Genomic DNA, 15274 nt, shown 5'->3' with positions numbered 1-15274 from the left:
GAGGGGAAGGAGTTTGTGAGCCGCTCTGAGACACCTTTGGGTAGTGAAGGGCGGGGTATAAATCCAATCTCCTCCTCCTCTTCTTCTTCTCAAAATGAAATTCCTCAACTAGTTATTGATCTTGGATTATGATGGATTTTAAGGTTTGATTCTTTTGATTTAAGCTACCCCTCAACAATAGTTAAATAGTTAAGAGTTAATGAATACTGACTGTGGATTCAGTGTAATGTTAATATATTATATCATTGTTTTGGATTGTGAATTGTATTTCTACTACTCCGTATTATTCCAATGGAGCTATATTGCTATCGGTTGATTTTCAATAAACTGTCAATTAAAAAACAACCAACATGATATATTTACGAAGGAAATACCAGTCTCTTTTTTTGGGATTTTCAAAGATAGATATTAATACATTTCTGTACATTCACGAACAAGAACAAACGTCGAACAATGATTCCCCAATGGTTTCTTTTTACATTTTTTTTTTTTTTTTACAATGGTTGATTCCTAGGGTTGCCAAGTAGTACTCACCTCTGGAGCGGGGGACTCCCGGGTGGTTCCCGGAGCGCGCGCATACGCGCCGCATGCCCGTCACTAGGGAGTGACGTTATGACGCCAGGTACGCTGGGGGTGGGGCAACGACCATCCAAGGGGGAACCATAGAGTTTCCCCTTGGATGGCCGTGGCCTCGCCCCCAGCGTGCCCGGTGTCATAACGTCACTTCTCTGTGACGTGCACGCCGGGGGTGGGGTTCCCCCCGGGGCCCGATTCCATGGCGGCGGAAATCGGGCCTCCAAAGCGGGGGTTTACCCACCACCCGCCCCCACTTGGCAGCCCTATTGATTCCCCAATGTTGACAAGCACAGTCCAATAATCGAAAGTTCTCCTCTGTTGCAGGAGTCGGCCTGGTCCTCTTCACCTCAAGCGCCATCCAATGCAAATAAAGGGCGACAAACAGTAAATCGTCTTTGTGTCTTTCCTGTATTATCCAAGCCTTTGAGAGAAAATACACAGAGAGGACGCCGAACAAGAGAAGATTTCAATAGTGTGAGTGTTACTCAGGGAGACAACATGCAGAAACGAATGCTGAGCGGGAAAGGATTGACTGAGGTCGCGGTCACACGAGCCAGAAAAACGGAGTGGGGGGAGCAAGGCTATTCCCTCTGGAGGAATTTGACCCACGGTTGCACGATCACACAGTCCTTTGAAGCTGCGGGGGCAGCCTGCCACTGCGTGATCAGACGCAACTGCGGGTTAGTTTGCTACCGGACTTCCCCCGGTGTCTTTTAACTTCGCTTCTGTGGCGGAGCAAAACGGGTTGCCGATGGCTGCGGGGCTCTTCCCAGATGTTGTTGTCTGACCGTGCCCTCTAAATCCGCCCGGCATTCGCGCCTATGTCGGGGATAATTGTGCGTATGATCACAGCCTGAGTCTACACATATTCTGCTCCAGGGCTTTTTTTTGTAGAGAAAGCCCAGCGGGAACTCATTAGCATAATAGGCCACACCCAACAGCAGAAACGCATTCGCATAATAGGCCACACCCCTGACAGAGCAGCTCATTGGCCTATTAGGCCACACCCCCACGTTACCAGAAGTGTGGTCATCCAGCCACACCCACCTTTTGCTTCTTATTCTGTTTACCTTGTTTGTTGTCAAAACCCAGGGCCTTTTTTTGTAGCAGGAACTCCTTTGCATGTTAGGCCACACACCCCTAATATAGCCAATCCTAATGAGTTTCTGCTGTTGGGTGTGGCCTATTATGCTAATGAGTTCCCGCTGGGCGTGGCCAACTCGGGAGCCAAGCGGAACTCCGTTCCTGTGTGTTCCGGCCGAAAAATAGCCCTGTATTTGCTCTGAGGAAGCCTATTGAAACAGGCGTCGGAGCAAGCCTGTCTGCAGATTTGCGAGCTTTTCTGCTATTTGTTCACAATTCAATTGTAATACAAGAAAGACACACAGAAGGTTGATTGACCGTTGCACTCTATTTCCGTTGGATGACGTTTGAGGTGAAGAGGACCAGGCAGACGCCTGCAACAGAGAGGAACTTTAGATTACTGGACTGTGCTTGTCAGCATTGTGGAATCATTTCTCTGACGTTTGCTCTTGCTTGTGAATGTACAGAAATTTATTAAGATTTATCTATTTTTGAACATTCAAAAAAAATTGTGATATTTACTCTGTAAATGTATCACGGTTGCCTTTGACTATTTTCCACTCACTTATCCCGTGATCTCTCTTTGGTTACTCTCAACCAAAGGCCTGGCGGAACAGCTCCGTTTTACAGTCCCTGCGGAACGGCAATAAATCCCACAGGGCCCTGAACTCAGTTGGGAGCATGTTCCACCAAGCTGTAGCCAGAGCTGAGGCGAAGCAGATGTCTTTTGGGCCAGGTTAGGACTAAGAACATAAGAACATAATAGAAGCCAATGTTGGATCAGACCAATGCCCCATCCAGTCCAACACTCTGTGTCACACAGTGGCCAGAAATACCAGGTGCCATCAGGAGGTCCAGCAGTGGGGCCAGGACACTAGAAGCCCTCCCACTGTTGTCCCCCCCCCCAAGCACCAAGAATACAGAGCATCCCTTGCCCCAGACCGAGAGTTCCTATCTATACCTTGTGGCTAAGAGCCACTGATGGACCTCTGCTCCATATGCTTATCTAATTCCCTCTTGAAGCCGTCCACGCTTGTAGCCGCCACCACCTCCTGTGGCAGTGAATTCCATGTGTTCATCACTCTTTGGGTGAAGAAGGACTTCCTTTTATCTGTTCTAACCCGACTGCTCAGGATAATCCTGCACACAGAGAGCTTTCTAGTACCGGACAAAGCTAGTTTTCTATGTGCACTGCACTGAGAAAACATTCAGTCCTCCCCCTGAAGTGGTACAAGCAGGGGTCATTCCGTAGAGAAAGAGGTGCAGGAGCTCAGTAGCATAACTCATTAGCATAACTTATCTGCATCTGCCACACCCCCTGACATCACCGGAAGTGTGTCAAAAGGCAACACCCACTGCTCAGGCTCCACTGGACTGTTTTGGATTGCTAGCTATTGGGGGGGGGGACGTACAGATCTCTCCTCGTAGAGGAGGGAGAGCTTGTACCTGAATAAAACTTGGTCTTAAAGGTGCCACTGGACCTATGGGGGAGGGGAACATGCAGATCTGTCCTCACAGAGGAGGGAGAGCTTGTACCTGAATAACCCTTGGTCTTTGAATGTGCAGATCTGACCTCACAGAGGAGGGAGAGCTTGTATCTGAATAAACCTTGGCCTTAAAGGTGCCACTGGACTCTTTTGGATTGCTAGCTATTGGGGGGGGGGAACGTGCAGATCTGTCCTCACAGAGGAGGGAGCTTGTATCTGAATAACCCTTGGTCTTAAAGGTGCCACTGGACTGTTTTGGATTGCTAGCTATTGTGGGGGGGAACATGCAGATCTGTCCTCACAGAGGAGGGAGAGTTTGTACCTGAAGGCGGGCCTGGGGGGGGGGCTCTGTAACTTACCTGGCTGCTTCTTCTTGCTCCTCGTGGCCCGACTGAGGGCTGCTGGGAGCAGGGGGTGGGGCTTATTGCATGTGCTGGCCCCCTGGGCTCCTTACTGCCAGAGCTCCACTCCTGTACGCTCCCACAGGAAATGACCACTGGGTACAAGCCAGCTAGACTCCCGTGTGATTTGCCTGGCTATGTGACCCAGATCATGATACTCCTGGTGAAGAGTACATAACAGCAAAACCCAGAGCAGGGGAGAAGCAAGACAAGACTCACTCGTCTCCTGGTCCGGGGGCTCGATGTTGTATCCGTAGCCAATCAGGGTGCGCACCGCCTCGCGCAAGCTGTCTCGGTTGGTCTTCTTCGTTCGCTCGTCCAGCAGGCTGTAAGGCACCAGGCGGGGGTTGCGTTTGTTTTTGATGTCCTAAGGGGTCCGGAGAGGGAAAGGAACGCACACGCTCACATACACGGTGCAAATCAAACATCACAAAGCACAGTGTTCCTGGACAGAACGCGACAGGGCAGGGCCCCCCAACGTGGTGCCCATCCACCGATCATTTTCTTGGTACCCCGCCAAGTGTTTTTGAGAAAGTGGGCAGGGCCAGGTGCAGTGTTCCCTCTAAGCAGAGTTGGTGTGAGCCAGCTCACAGTTTTTTAGCCCCCGGCTCACACTTTTTTGTCTCCGCTCAGGAAGGAGGGCTCCAGAGCCAACTGATTTATGCAGCGGCCAAATCGCCCGCTCACAGCTTTAATGCCGGTAGCTCACAAAGTAGAATTTTTGCTCACAAGACTCCACAGCTTAGAGGGAACACTGGCCTGGTGGCACTCTGGCCTAGCAAGGCTTCTGATTGGCCGCTGGAGATTTAATCGGCTGTGCAGATTTTTAAAAACATCGCTATGGGCGCAGCTGCCACCGTGACACAAGGATCTTCGCTGTGTGACTGGAGGTAAGCTTTAGCAGCCATTTTGCAACTGGCTCCGCCTTCTATGACCGCCATTTCGTAGCTGTGCCCACCATGCTGTGTCAGAATTCCAGAGGTGCCCGCAGGCTGGGGACCCCTACAGTAGGGTATCCCCTCTCCATCTCTGGCTCATACCCCCATCTCTGCCTTAAACCAGAAGCTCCTCGTTTTTGGCTCATCCTTCTAGCATCGGACTCATCTCTCCTCCCAAGTGAGGCGCACCCCAGCGGGTTGTGGCTCTCCAGGTTCATCCCGCAGCCACCCACTCAACTCCACCCCCGTGTCCAGCACCATCCCCTCCGGAATCCAGTACCTGTACGGCGCTGTAGGTCCACCCCTGCTGGACGCGGTCTCTTGCCCAGACGTTGTGCCCATTCTCGGCCAGCTTGTCTACCAGGGTGTTCTGGGCTGGAGTCAGTTTGACGTGGTTGAGATCCAGCGGCGCCGGCTTGTAGCCGTTGGACATCATGTATCTGTCGGATAAAATAGCTAAATGTAACCCAACATACTCTAAAAATTGCTGGAAATGTAAAAACAACATTGTAACTTTTTTCATATGTGGTGGAGATGTGAAAAAATACATAGATTTTGGAAGATGATACAGAAGATTATCTTTAAAATAACAAATGTTAAAATTGAATTGCTACCTGAAATTGTGTTGTTAAATATGTTACCGGAAAGTTTTAAACGGAAAGACAAATATATGATAATTTTTGTACTCACAACTGCAAGAATTTTATGGGCTAGATATTGGAAACAAGAACATGTTCCTACGCAAGATGAATTAATATCACAATTAATGGAAATGGCAGAGATGGACAAGTTGAGTTTAATCCTTCAAGGAAAGGATGAAAAAATATTGCAGAAAGATGGAAGCGTTTTTATGACTGGATTAAGGCAGAGGGATAATAATAGACTCTTGATTATGTATGAATATATGTTATGGAAGTGTATTTCTGTTTATAGAAAAATGAAAATAAAATCATTTTTAAAATGTATCTGTCAGAGAGGAGGTCAATAATAAACACAGCGGGACCACGGAGATACTGCACTCAATGAAACAACCACAAAATATCCCATGAAATGCTACCACTCAAGGTTTTTATAAAGGCGTATGTTTAACACAATGCATAAATCAAAAACAATACAGGAAATAAACGTTCCAGTTAGCTCCACTAATACTTATGACTAACCACGGAAAGCCTTCCGAGCCAGACACAGTCCATAGATACACTGTGGTCTTAAACCTTATGGTTTAAATAATGAACTTGACTTTTCCTCCTATTTGTAACCTCATACTTTGTGTTAAATACTCTCTGTGACTTTAAATGTACTCTGGTATCAGTAATGATATGGATACAATTAGCCTTAAGTATGCCAGATGAGGCAGTGCATGCAAGAACCATTTGTCATTAGGAGTGTATGAGCCCATTTGGGAGAAAGAAGAATGTTTAAACAGTATGGGTTAGTCGGGTGCCAGATTGGAAACACTGATTGTTGAAGTGTTTATAAATATTGTACACTACATGTTTGCTTGCTTTGTTATTAGTTCCATAAGAATTTGGCTCTGAAGAAGAAACATCGTCGAAACTCTCGCGGCCGACAAGAGAAGTCAGCTAGCCTGTTACAGCCTCCTTGCAGACCTGGAAGTTGGCAACTGAGAAAAAATGGCTCTTCGGCTGTGAAACGGAGATGAGCACCGCAACCCTAGAGTTGGACTCGACTGGCTTTCAAGCAAGGGAACCTTTACCTTTACTATCAGTAATGATATGGACACAATTAGCCTTAAGTATGCCAGATGAGGCAGTCCATGCAGGAACCATTTGTCATTAGGAGAAAGAAGAATGTTTAAACAGTATGGGTAAGTCGGGTGCCAGATTGGAAACACTGATGGTTGAAGCGTTTATAAATATTGTACACTAGATGTTTGCTTGCTTTGTGATTAGTTCCATAAGAATTTGGCTCTGATTTGCCCATGCGGGCGATCTCCGGCTTTTTTTTTTTTTGAACGTTCGCTTTATAGCGCTATAGCACTATAGCACTATAACAAAATACTCCAGGCATTCCAATGGGGTTGATATACTGCTGTTCCCTTATAGTGCTATAACGCTATAAAGCAAACATTTTTTTAAAAAAAGCCAGAGATCGCCCACGTGGGAAAAAGCACATTGGAACCGGGAGAGGAAACTGAAGACTACTTGGAAGCGGTTGACAGGTAAAACGCTTCAGCCCCGTTTCCTAAACGGGACAGAAGTGTTTGTGTCTGAAATTACAAATATATTCCAGTAGGGAACCGGTTCTAAAATGGTTCTGTCTGAAATGACAGACCAGAAACCGTTTGGGAACCGTTCCTCTTCCAGATTATATCGTCTGTCTGAAATTCCTCAGTGTTATCTATGGACTGTGTCTGACTGGGAAGGCTTTCTGTGGATAAATAGTCATAAGAGAGGAGGTCAAAGCAGGGCTTTAGCACATCCCAGAAGCCATATCTTCCTGCCTGTTCTTACCTACTGATAGGGCTCCCATTCCCCAGGCCGGATCCCCCACTTTTTGGTTCTTCGGCCCACCGCCCCCAAACGCGGAAGTGACGTCATCACATCAGAGACATCGTGCAGGGATGCTCTGGTTTTTGGGGCAAAACTCTATGGTTTGAGGGGCCATCTTACCATAGAATTTTGCCCTCAAACCAGAGCACCGCTGTGCAACGTCTCTGATGTGATGACGTCCCATCCGGATGACATCATCACATCGGGGATGTCACTGCACAACATTGCTGTTTGGGGTGAAGCGCCGCCCCACTCCCGGAAGGCTCCCTCCTGCCCCCTGCCGGCGCGTCGTGAAGACCTGGCAACCTTACTACTGAGCCAGCACACTGGACTATTTGAGGCCGCATTCCCACTTTCTTTCCCAACACTGGCCTCTATCCTGCCACTCAGTTCAGCCAAGTCTTTCTCCAGCCTAAAGGAGTCGTCCCTCCAACTTGCAGCTCTTCCGCTAGTGGGACAGCCACCCGAATTGGAGGATGGATCCAAACTTTGCTGTATGGAATGGCGTGACCGACCGACCTTTCAAAGCTTATAAGTGCTGTGTAAACATGCAATGGACTGTGAAGGGTTAAATGCTGCACAGAGCCAGAAATCCTTGAGTGACAGGCTAAACATGTAATGGACTGTGAAGGGTTAAATGCCCCACAGAGCCAGAAATCCTTGAGTGACAGGTGAAAAGGAATTTGATTGGTTAGAGTCAATCCCCAAGTCTTTCTGCTCGACTGACGCTAACCAATCAAGTTTAAAGTTTTTCACACGGTCTTGGAATCTTTGAGAGGAGAGGTTTTTGTTTCACGGTGTTTTCTAAACACTCCAGTACACTTTCTTGAGTTTAACAGAGTCTTCAGGTTTCAAAAGGCAGGGATACACGACCAAGTGCCCAAATCCCTTCTCTGAGCACACCAGGGAATTACTCCACTCTTTAGGAGCTGCGGTGGCTCAAGTGGCTAAGACGCTGAACTGCAGGCTGTGGAAGGTCAGTAGTTCAGCAGTTCGAGACCCGGGTGCCGCATGACGGAGTGAGCTCCCGTCTCTAGTTCCAGCTCCTGCCAACCTAGCAGTTCGAAAGCAAGAAATTGCAAGTAGATAAATAGATACCACTTCGGTGGGAAGGGAACAGCGTTCCGTGTGCCTTGGTGTTTAGTCATGCCGGCCACATGACCACGGAAACGTCTTCGGACAGCGCTGGCTCTTCGGCTTTGAAACGGAGATGAGCACCGCAACCCTAGAGTCGGATTCGACTGGCTTTTGAGCAAGGGAACCTTTACCTTTACCTTTAGAGCTGTTTCCCTTATCATCTGGACAAGGAATCACTTCTTTAACTAGAAGAGAATCTCTTGAACTTCTGCACCAAGCCCCGGCACAGTCTGAAAGGGCCAATTCTATGTGTCGGCCAGAACCAGACAACCAGATTACTTACGTTTTGGGAAGCTTCGTCTTCTTGAGGTTTTCTTCGGCCTTCTCGTCTGCCATTCCCACGTGGCAGCCCAAAGCAAGCAAGGTCCTGGTGGGGGGGCACAGAAAAGGTCAAATAAGCTCTCGCGGCAGACTCGGATCCCCTCCTTTCCCTCCTCTCCACGGACACCCCTCAGTCAGAGAAGGCGCAACACAATTTGAGTGCCGAGGAAGATCCCATTGTTCTATCGGGATGCAGAATTTAGCTTATCTCAAAGGAGTCACAATAAAGTCACCTTGGGGACAGCCCTCGCTTTATCCCCTGACTTGATTCACAAAGCCACCCTGCCTCTTCTGTTCTGCTTAACTTTATAGAAGAAGAAGAAGAAGAAGAAGAAGAAGAAGAAGAAGAAGAAGATGATGATGATATTGGATTTATACCCCGCCGTTCACTACCCAAAGGAGTCTCAGAGCGGCTGACAATCTCCTTTCCCTTCCCCTCCCCACAGCAGACACCCTGTGAGGTGGGTGGGGCTGAGAGAGCTCTTGACAGAAACGGCTCTTTTTCAAGAACAGCTCTGACAAAACTATGGCTTGCCCAAGGTCATCCAGCAGCTGCGAGTGGAGAAGTGGGGAATCAAACCCGGTTCTCCTAGATTGGAGTCCTCACACCTAACCACTACACCAAACTGCAACCATTTATTGCGGTAATGGAAGAGGAAGAAGAGATTGGATTTATACCCCGCACTTCACTACCCAAAGGTGTCTCAGAGCGGCTGACAATCTTCTTCCCCTTCCCCTTCCCCTCCCCACAACAGACACCCTGTGAAGTGGGTGGGGCTGAGAGAGCTCTTGACAGAAACGGCTCTTTTTCAAGAACAGCTCTGACAAAACTATGGCTTGCCCAAGGTCATCCAGCAGCTGCGAGTGGAGGAGTGGGGAATCAAACCTGGTTCTCCCAGATCAGAGTCCGTGCACTTAACCACAACACCAAACTGGTTCTCTTTATAGACTCTATTGTTGCCAAGACATTATCTCCAAGGGTAAAGGGCGTGCTAAGCAATGAAGCGCATGCCACTTCAGGTGTCCATGACTCCCACGTGGAGACTAGATCATACCCCTTCTTAAAGTGATAATGGACCCACCACCAATTTAAACTGACCACCAATCTCTCCCATGCGCTTCCGGGCTTTCCCACCACTGTGTGCAGTTCTGGTCACCACACCTCAAAAAGGATATTGTGGCTTTGGGAAAAGTGCAGAAAAGGGCAACTCGAATGATAAAAGGGTTGGAACACTTTCCCCATGAGGAAAGGTTAAGGCGCTTGGGGCTCTTTAGCTTGGAGAAACGACGACTGAGGGGTGACATGATTGAGGTTTATAAGATTATGCATGGGAAAGAGCAGGTAGAGAAAGAGGTACTTTTCTCCCTTTCTCGCAATACAAGAACTCGTGGGCCCTCCATGAAATTGCTGAGCTGTCAGGTTAGAACAGATAAAAGGAAGTACTTCTTCACCCAAAGAGTGACTAACACATGGAATTCACTGCCACAGGAGGTGGCGGCGGCTACAAGCATGGACGGCTTGAAAAGGGAATTAGATAAGCATATGGAGGAGAGGTCCATCAGTGGCTATTAGCCACAAGGTATAGATAGGGACTCGGGGGCAAGGGATGCTCTGTCTTCTTGGTGCTTGGAGGGGGGGGTCAACAGTGGGAGGGCTTCTAATGTCCTGGCCCCACTGGTGGACCTCCTGATGGCACCTGGTATTTCTGGCCACTGTGTGATACAGAGTGTTGGACTGGATGGGCCTTTGGCCTGATCCAACATTGGCATCTCTTATGTTCTTATGTTCTTATCTACTCACTTGAGTGTCTCCCCCGACATCTGCAGGTTGTAATTGCGTTCTGGTTCCGGCAGGCTGTGGAAATCTAGCAAACACGGGTGCAAACGCTTGTTGTCGTCCCGGATCTGAAAGGGGTAAAGAGGCACACATCGCGGTTCAGGTACCCCTGAAAACCCGATCCCTCACTTACAGTGAGTTAAGAGAAACGCTGAGGGTTTTTTTTGGGGGGGGCTGGCATCTCTCAGGGACACTCATGCGTCTTTTTCACCCACAAGGGGCAGCAAATGGTATTTCTGGCCACTGTGTGATACAGAGTGTTGGACTGGATGGGCCTTTGGCCTGATCCAACATTGGCATCTCTTATGTTCTTATGTTCTTATCTACTCACTTGAGTGTCTCCCCCGACATCTGCAGGTTGTAATTGCGTTCTGGTTCCGGCAGGCTGTGGAAATCTAGCAAACACGGGTGCAAACGCTTGTTGTCGTCCCGGATCTGAAAGAGGCAGAGAGGCACAAATCGCAGTTCAGGTACCCCTGAAAACCCAATCCCTCACTTACAGCAAGTTAAGAGAAACGCTGAGGGTTTTTTTGGGGGGGGGCTGGCATCTCTCAGGGACACTCATGCGTATTTTTCACCCACAAGGGGCAGCAAAACTCACCGGTCCGTAAGTCCATCCTTGTTCAATGCGGGTCAAGGCCCAGAGTTCATGGATATTCTCCGCCAACTTCTCGCGGATCCGTTCGAGATGGGGGGGCAATACAATCTGCAAAGAAGCGAAGGAGAATGGTTCACCTTGAGGAGTACGAATGGCCCTAAAAGGGTTCCTGCCTGCTGAATATTTATGCCTGACTCTTGGCCAATATGGTGTCAAGAGATGTCAATGAGAAAAGCCCTCTGCAAGCACGAGACACAGGACAACTTGCAGAAGATAGTAACCATGCCAGGAAGTTCTATTTATTGCGGCAGAATATTCACTGTGTCAGAAACTTTTGTGACTCACAGCCCGCTTCATCAAATCCACGACACTTTACCTGTAATTGGCAGAAATATATATGTATACACACACACACACACAGAGTATAAACAGAAGGAGTGAGGGGGTGCTATTACAAAGTGAGATTTGAAGGACAAGCGGTCCAAGGTTTAGGGATGTGACATTACTTTATGGACAAAGAAGATAAGTCCATCCTTGTTCAATGCGGGTCAAGGCCCAGAGTTCATGGATATTCTCCGCCAACTTCTCGCGGATCCGTTCGAGATGGGGGGGCAATACAATCTGCAAAGAAGCGAAGGAGAATGGTTCACCTTGAGGAGTACGAATGGCCCTAAAAGGGTTCCTGCCTGCTGAATATTTATGCCTGACTCTTGGCCAATATGGTGTCAAGAGATGTCATTGAGAAAAGCCCTCTGCAAGCACGAGACACAGGACAACTTGCAGAAGATAGTAACCATGCCAGGAAGTTCTATTTATTGCGGCAGAATATTCACTGTGTCAGAAACTTTTGTGACTCACAGCCCGCTTCATCAAATCCACGACACTTTACCTGTAATTGGCAGAAATATATATGTATACACACACACACACACAGTCTAAACAGAAGGAGTGAGGGGATATTATTACAAAGTGAGATTTGAAGGTCCAAGATTTAGGGATGTGACATTACTTTATGGACCACAGATGGAAACAAGATCTGGTCAAAAAAAGCAAAACGATCCAGTCGAGTGGGACAAGTTAAACACCCAAAGTCCGTATTTTTAGTAGGTAAAGACAATCCCCCCCAGATCTTCTCTAAAATGTGCAGGAGTTTTAAAATGGCCCAAGACAGAGACACACATTCCCCCACTGCCCAAACCAGTTCAAAGGCAGCCCGCCCTCCACCCATCGTCCAAATCCACCTTCCCACCCTTTGTGCCAGCTTGCTGTGATACTGAACCATCTCACCTGGATGGTGTCAACGGGGTACGGTGTGAAGGCTGTGTGAGACAAGGACTGGGTAGGGCCTAGAAGGTTCCGGACCCCGTTGAAGTCATGTTTGTACTCCTTGATGGGATCCACACGCATCTTTTCGCGGGGTAAAAGGGCTTCGTAGCAGGGGGCGTAGCCCGGTGGGGGCAGGAACTTGAAGTCCCCGTGACGGCCCCCTAGGAGGAACCGTGCTCTGGCAGGGGAAGAGAAAGAAAGTCAGATGCTAACATGGGTCGCGCTCATACCCTCCTCCAGCAGATGCTCTGATCAATAGCACTTTCCCAGGTTACCTTGTTCCATCAGGCCCCAACTGGTTTCAAAAATCTAGCCTTCTGATTCGTCGGGAGTCCTTTTAGAATGCCTTCCTTGGTCAAACCTTCCCCTGTCCTGCACAAGCTAACAGCTTTGCGTCTGCTCTCTTCGCACCAAGCCAGGCCTGTGAGGTTTCCCACTTCAGAAGGAGACCTCCTGCCCCCGCTGGCCCTTCCACTGCTCAGATGAGCGATGGGGGGATGTTGGATGTCCCCACAACAGACACCCTGTGAGGTAGGCGGGGCTGAGAGAGCTCTTTCCAGAACTGTCCTTGAGAGAACAGCTCTGACAGAACTATGGCTTGCCCAAGGTCATCCAGCAGCTGCAAGTGGAGGAGTGGGGAATCAAACCCGGTCCTCCCAGATTAGAGTCCGCGCACTTAACACACTACACCAAACTGGCTTTCAGGGTTTGTCGAAACAAAACCTGGCTCTCCATCTTTGCTGTGAGCGCTTTCAAAGGGGGAAAAAAAATAAGTAGCCTTTCCTGTCGTGCCTCTTTTCCTGTTAAAATGCGAGCAACAACGCAAGGAGCTCCGCTTCAATGAGTGAAACTGAGCAGAGTTTGACAGGCCGAGCGCCCGCTTTCTTCCCCGCACGACCCCGAGGCAAATGGAGGCTGACCGACCCGGTAATGTATATTTTGTAGATGGACAGAGATGCGCGAATCTTGTCACATCTGTTTCCCCCTCTCTCTTTCCCACCCTACCACGCGCCCCTCCGGAGCTGGGCTTACTTGATACCAGCAGAGAAGCTGACCACGGGGAAGAAGAGCCCGTCCAAGTTAAAGTTTTCAAACATGCCTTGGACGGGAAAGCCATTGATGCGGAAGGAAATACTGGGCACGCTCAAGTCGAGACAGCAGCTCACCACGTCGTCCGCTCCCAACATGTGCTGCCCGGGGGAGGTCACAAACCGAGCCACACGGCCTGCACCGAGGAAAGATGTGGCCAGGAATTAAAACCGGGGGGGGGGGGAGTTGAAGACCCTCCCCGAGGACCAGCTACACAAACAAAACAGAGAAGCCGGGGGAGAGGTCCTCTTCACCAGGGGTCATTTTGTAGAAAAAGAGATGCAGGAGCTCATTAGCATAACTTATTTGCATCTGCCACACCCCCTGACATCACCGGGAGTGTGTCAGAAGGCAACACCCACCGCTCAGGCTCCACTGGACTGTTTTGGATTGCTAGCTATGGAGGGGGGGACGTGTAGATGTGTCCTCGCAGAGGAGGGAGAGCTTGTACCTGAATAAAACTTGGTCTTAAAGGTGCCACTGGACTGTTTTGGACTAGGGAGCTGGGGGGGGGGCTCTGCAACTTACCTGGCTGCTTCTTGCTCTGACTGAGGGCTGCTGGGAGAAGGGACAGGGCTTGATGCATGTGCCCGCCCCCTGGGCTCTTTACTGCCGGAGCTCCACTCCTGTGCGCTCCTGCAGGAAGTGACCCCTGCTCTATACTTAAATTAAAAACGTGTCTTATGTTTTGCATTAAGAGGAGCAAAGTTCGGCGATGCATTCTAGGTCGCGAAAATCGGTGATTTGTTCCACTTGGAGGCGGGAAGGGCTGTCAAAGAGCAGCAGGCGTACGGGGGCCAGTGTTTCCTCTAAGCTGAGTGAGCGTGAGCCAGCTCACCGTTCCTTAGCCTCCGGCTCACACGTTTTCGTCTCCGCTCAGGAAGGAGGGCTCCAGATCAAACTGATCGATGCAGCAGCCAAACCGCTCGCTCACAACTTTAGTGGCAGTAGCTCACAAAGTAGAATTTTTGCTCACACGACCCCGCAGCTTAGAGGGAGCATTGATGGTGACCCTGCTGGGTTTTCAAGTCAAGGGACAAACAGAGGTGGGTTTGCCATGGCCGGCTTCTACGTGGCGACCCGGGACTGCCTTGACGGTCTCCCATCCAAATACCAACCGGGGCCGACCCTGCTTAGCTTCTGAGATGTGAAGAGATTGAGCTAGCCTAGGCCACTGAGGCCAAGACAAGGGACAAATAGAGGTGGTTTGCCCTTGCCTGCCTCTGCATAGCAACCCTGGACTTCCTTGGCGCGCTCCCATTCACATACTAACCAGGGCCGACCCTGCTTAGCTTCTGAGATCGGATGCGATCGGGCCATCCTGGGCCATCCAGGTCAAGGCAAGAGACAAACAGAGGTTGTTTGCCCTTGCCTGCCTCTGCGTAGCAACCCTGGGCTTCCTTGGTGGGTCCCCCATGAACACACCAACCAGGGCCGACCCTGCTTAGCTTTTGGGATCGGATGCGATCGGGCCAGCCTGGGCCATCCAGGTCAAGGCAAGAGACAAACAGAGGTGGTTTGCCCTTGCCTGCCTCTGCGTAGCAACCCTGGGCTTCCTCGGTGGTCTCCCATCCACATACCAACCAGGGCCGACCCTGCTTAGCTTCCGAGATCTGGTGAGACTGAGCTCTCCTGGCCCACCCAGGTCAAGGGAAGAGACTAACAGAGGTGGTTTGCCATGGCCTGCCTCTGCGTAGCAACCCTGGACTTCCTTGGTGGTCTCCCATCCACATACTAACCAGGGCTGACTCTACTTAGCTTCTGAGAGCTGATGAGATCGGGCCAGGCTGGGCCACCCAGGTCAAGGCAAGAGACAAACAGAGGCGGTGTGCCATTGCCTGCCTCTGCGTAGCAACCCCGGACTTCCTTGGTGGTCTCCCTTCCAAGTACTAACCAGGGCCGACCCTGCTTAGCTTCTGAGATCTGATGCGATCGGGCCAGCCTGGGGCCATTCAGGTCAAGGCAAGA

General features: G+C 49.7%; 1 protein-coding gene across 1 annotated transcript in view; it reads right to left on the bottom strand.

Moving 5' to 3' along the window:
* LOC107117768 (ryanodine receptor 1-like) overlaps window positions 1–15274 on the bottom strand; it is a 114834-nt gene that overhangs the window by 89648 nt on the left and 9912 nt on the right. Inside the window, exons 5-11 of the mRNA XM_015419931.1 lie at window positions 13250–13442; window positions 12179–12395; window positions 10895–10999; window positions 10625–10728; window positions 8419–8502; window positions 4766–4925; window positions 3767–3914 (exon numbers count right to left, since the gene is read on the bottom strand). Of these exons, the coding sequence (XP_015275417.1) occupies window positions 3767–3914; window positions 4766–4925; window positions 8419–8502; window positions 10625–10728; window positions 10895–10999; window positions 12179–12395; window positions 13250–13442 (1011 nt within the window). The remainder of the gene's footprint in view (window positions 1–3766; window positions 3915–4765; window positions 4926–8418; window positions 8503–10624; window positions 10729–10894; window positions 11000–12178; window positions 12396–13249; window positions 13443–15274) is intronic.

The sequence above is a fragment of the Gekko japonicus genome, unplaced genomic scaffold (genome assembly GCF_001447785.1).
Source record: "Gekko japonicus isolate JY-2015 unplaced genomic scaffold, Gekko_japonicus_V1.1 scaffold3850, whole genome shotgun sequence".
Classification (NCBI taxonomy): Eukaryota; Metazoa; Chordata; class Lepidosauria; order Squamata; family Gekkonidae; genus Gekko; species Gekko japonicus.
The sequence above is the reverse complement of the archived record's forward strand: the minus strand, read 5'-3'. Positions and strand labels throughout refer to the sequence as shown.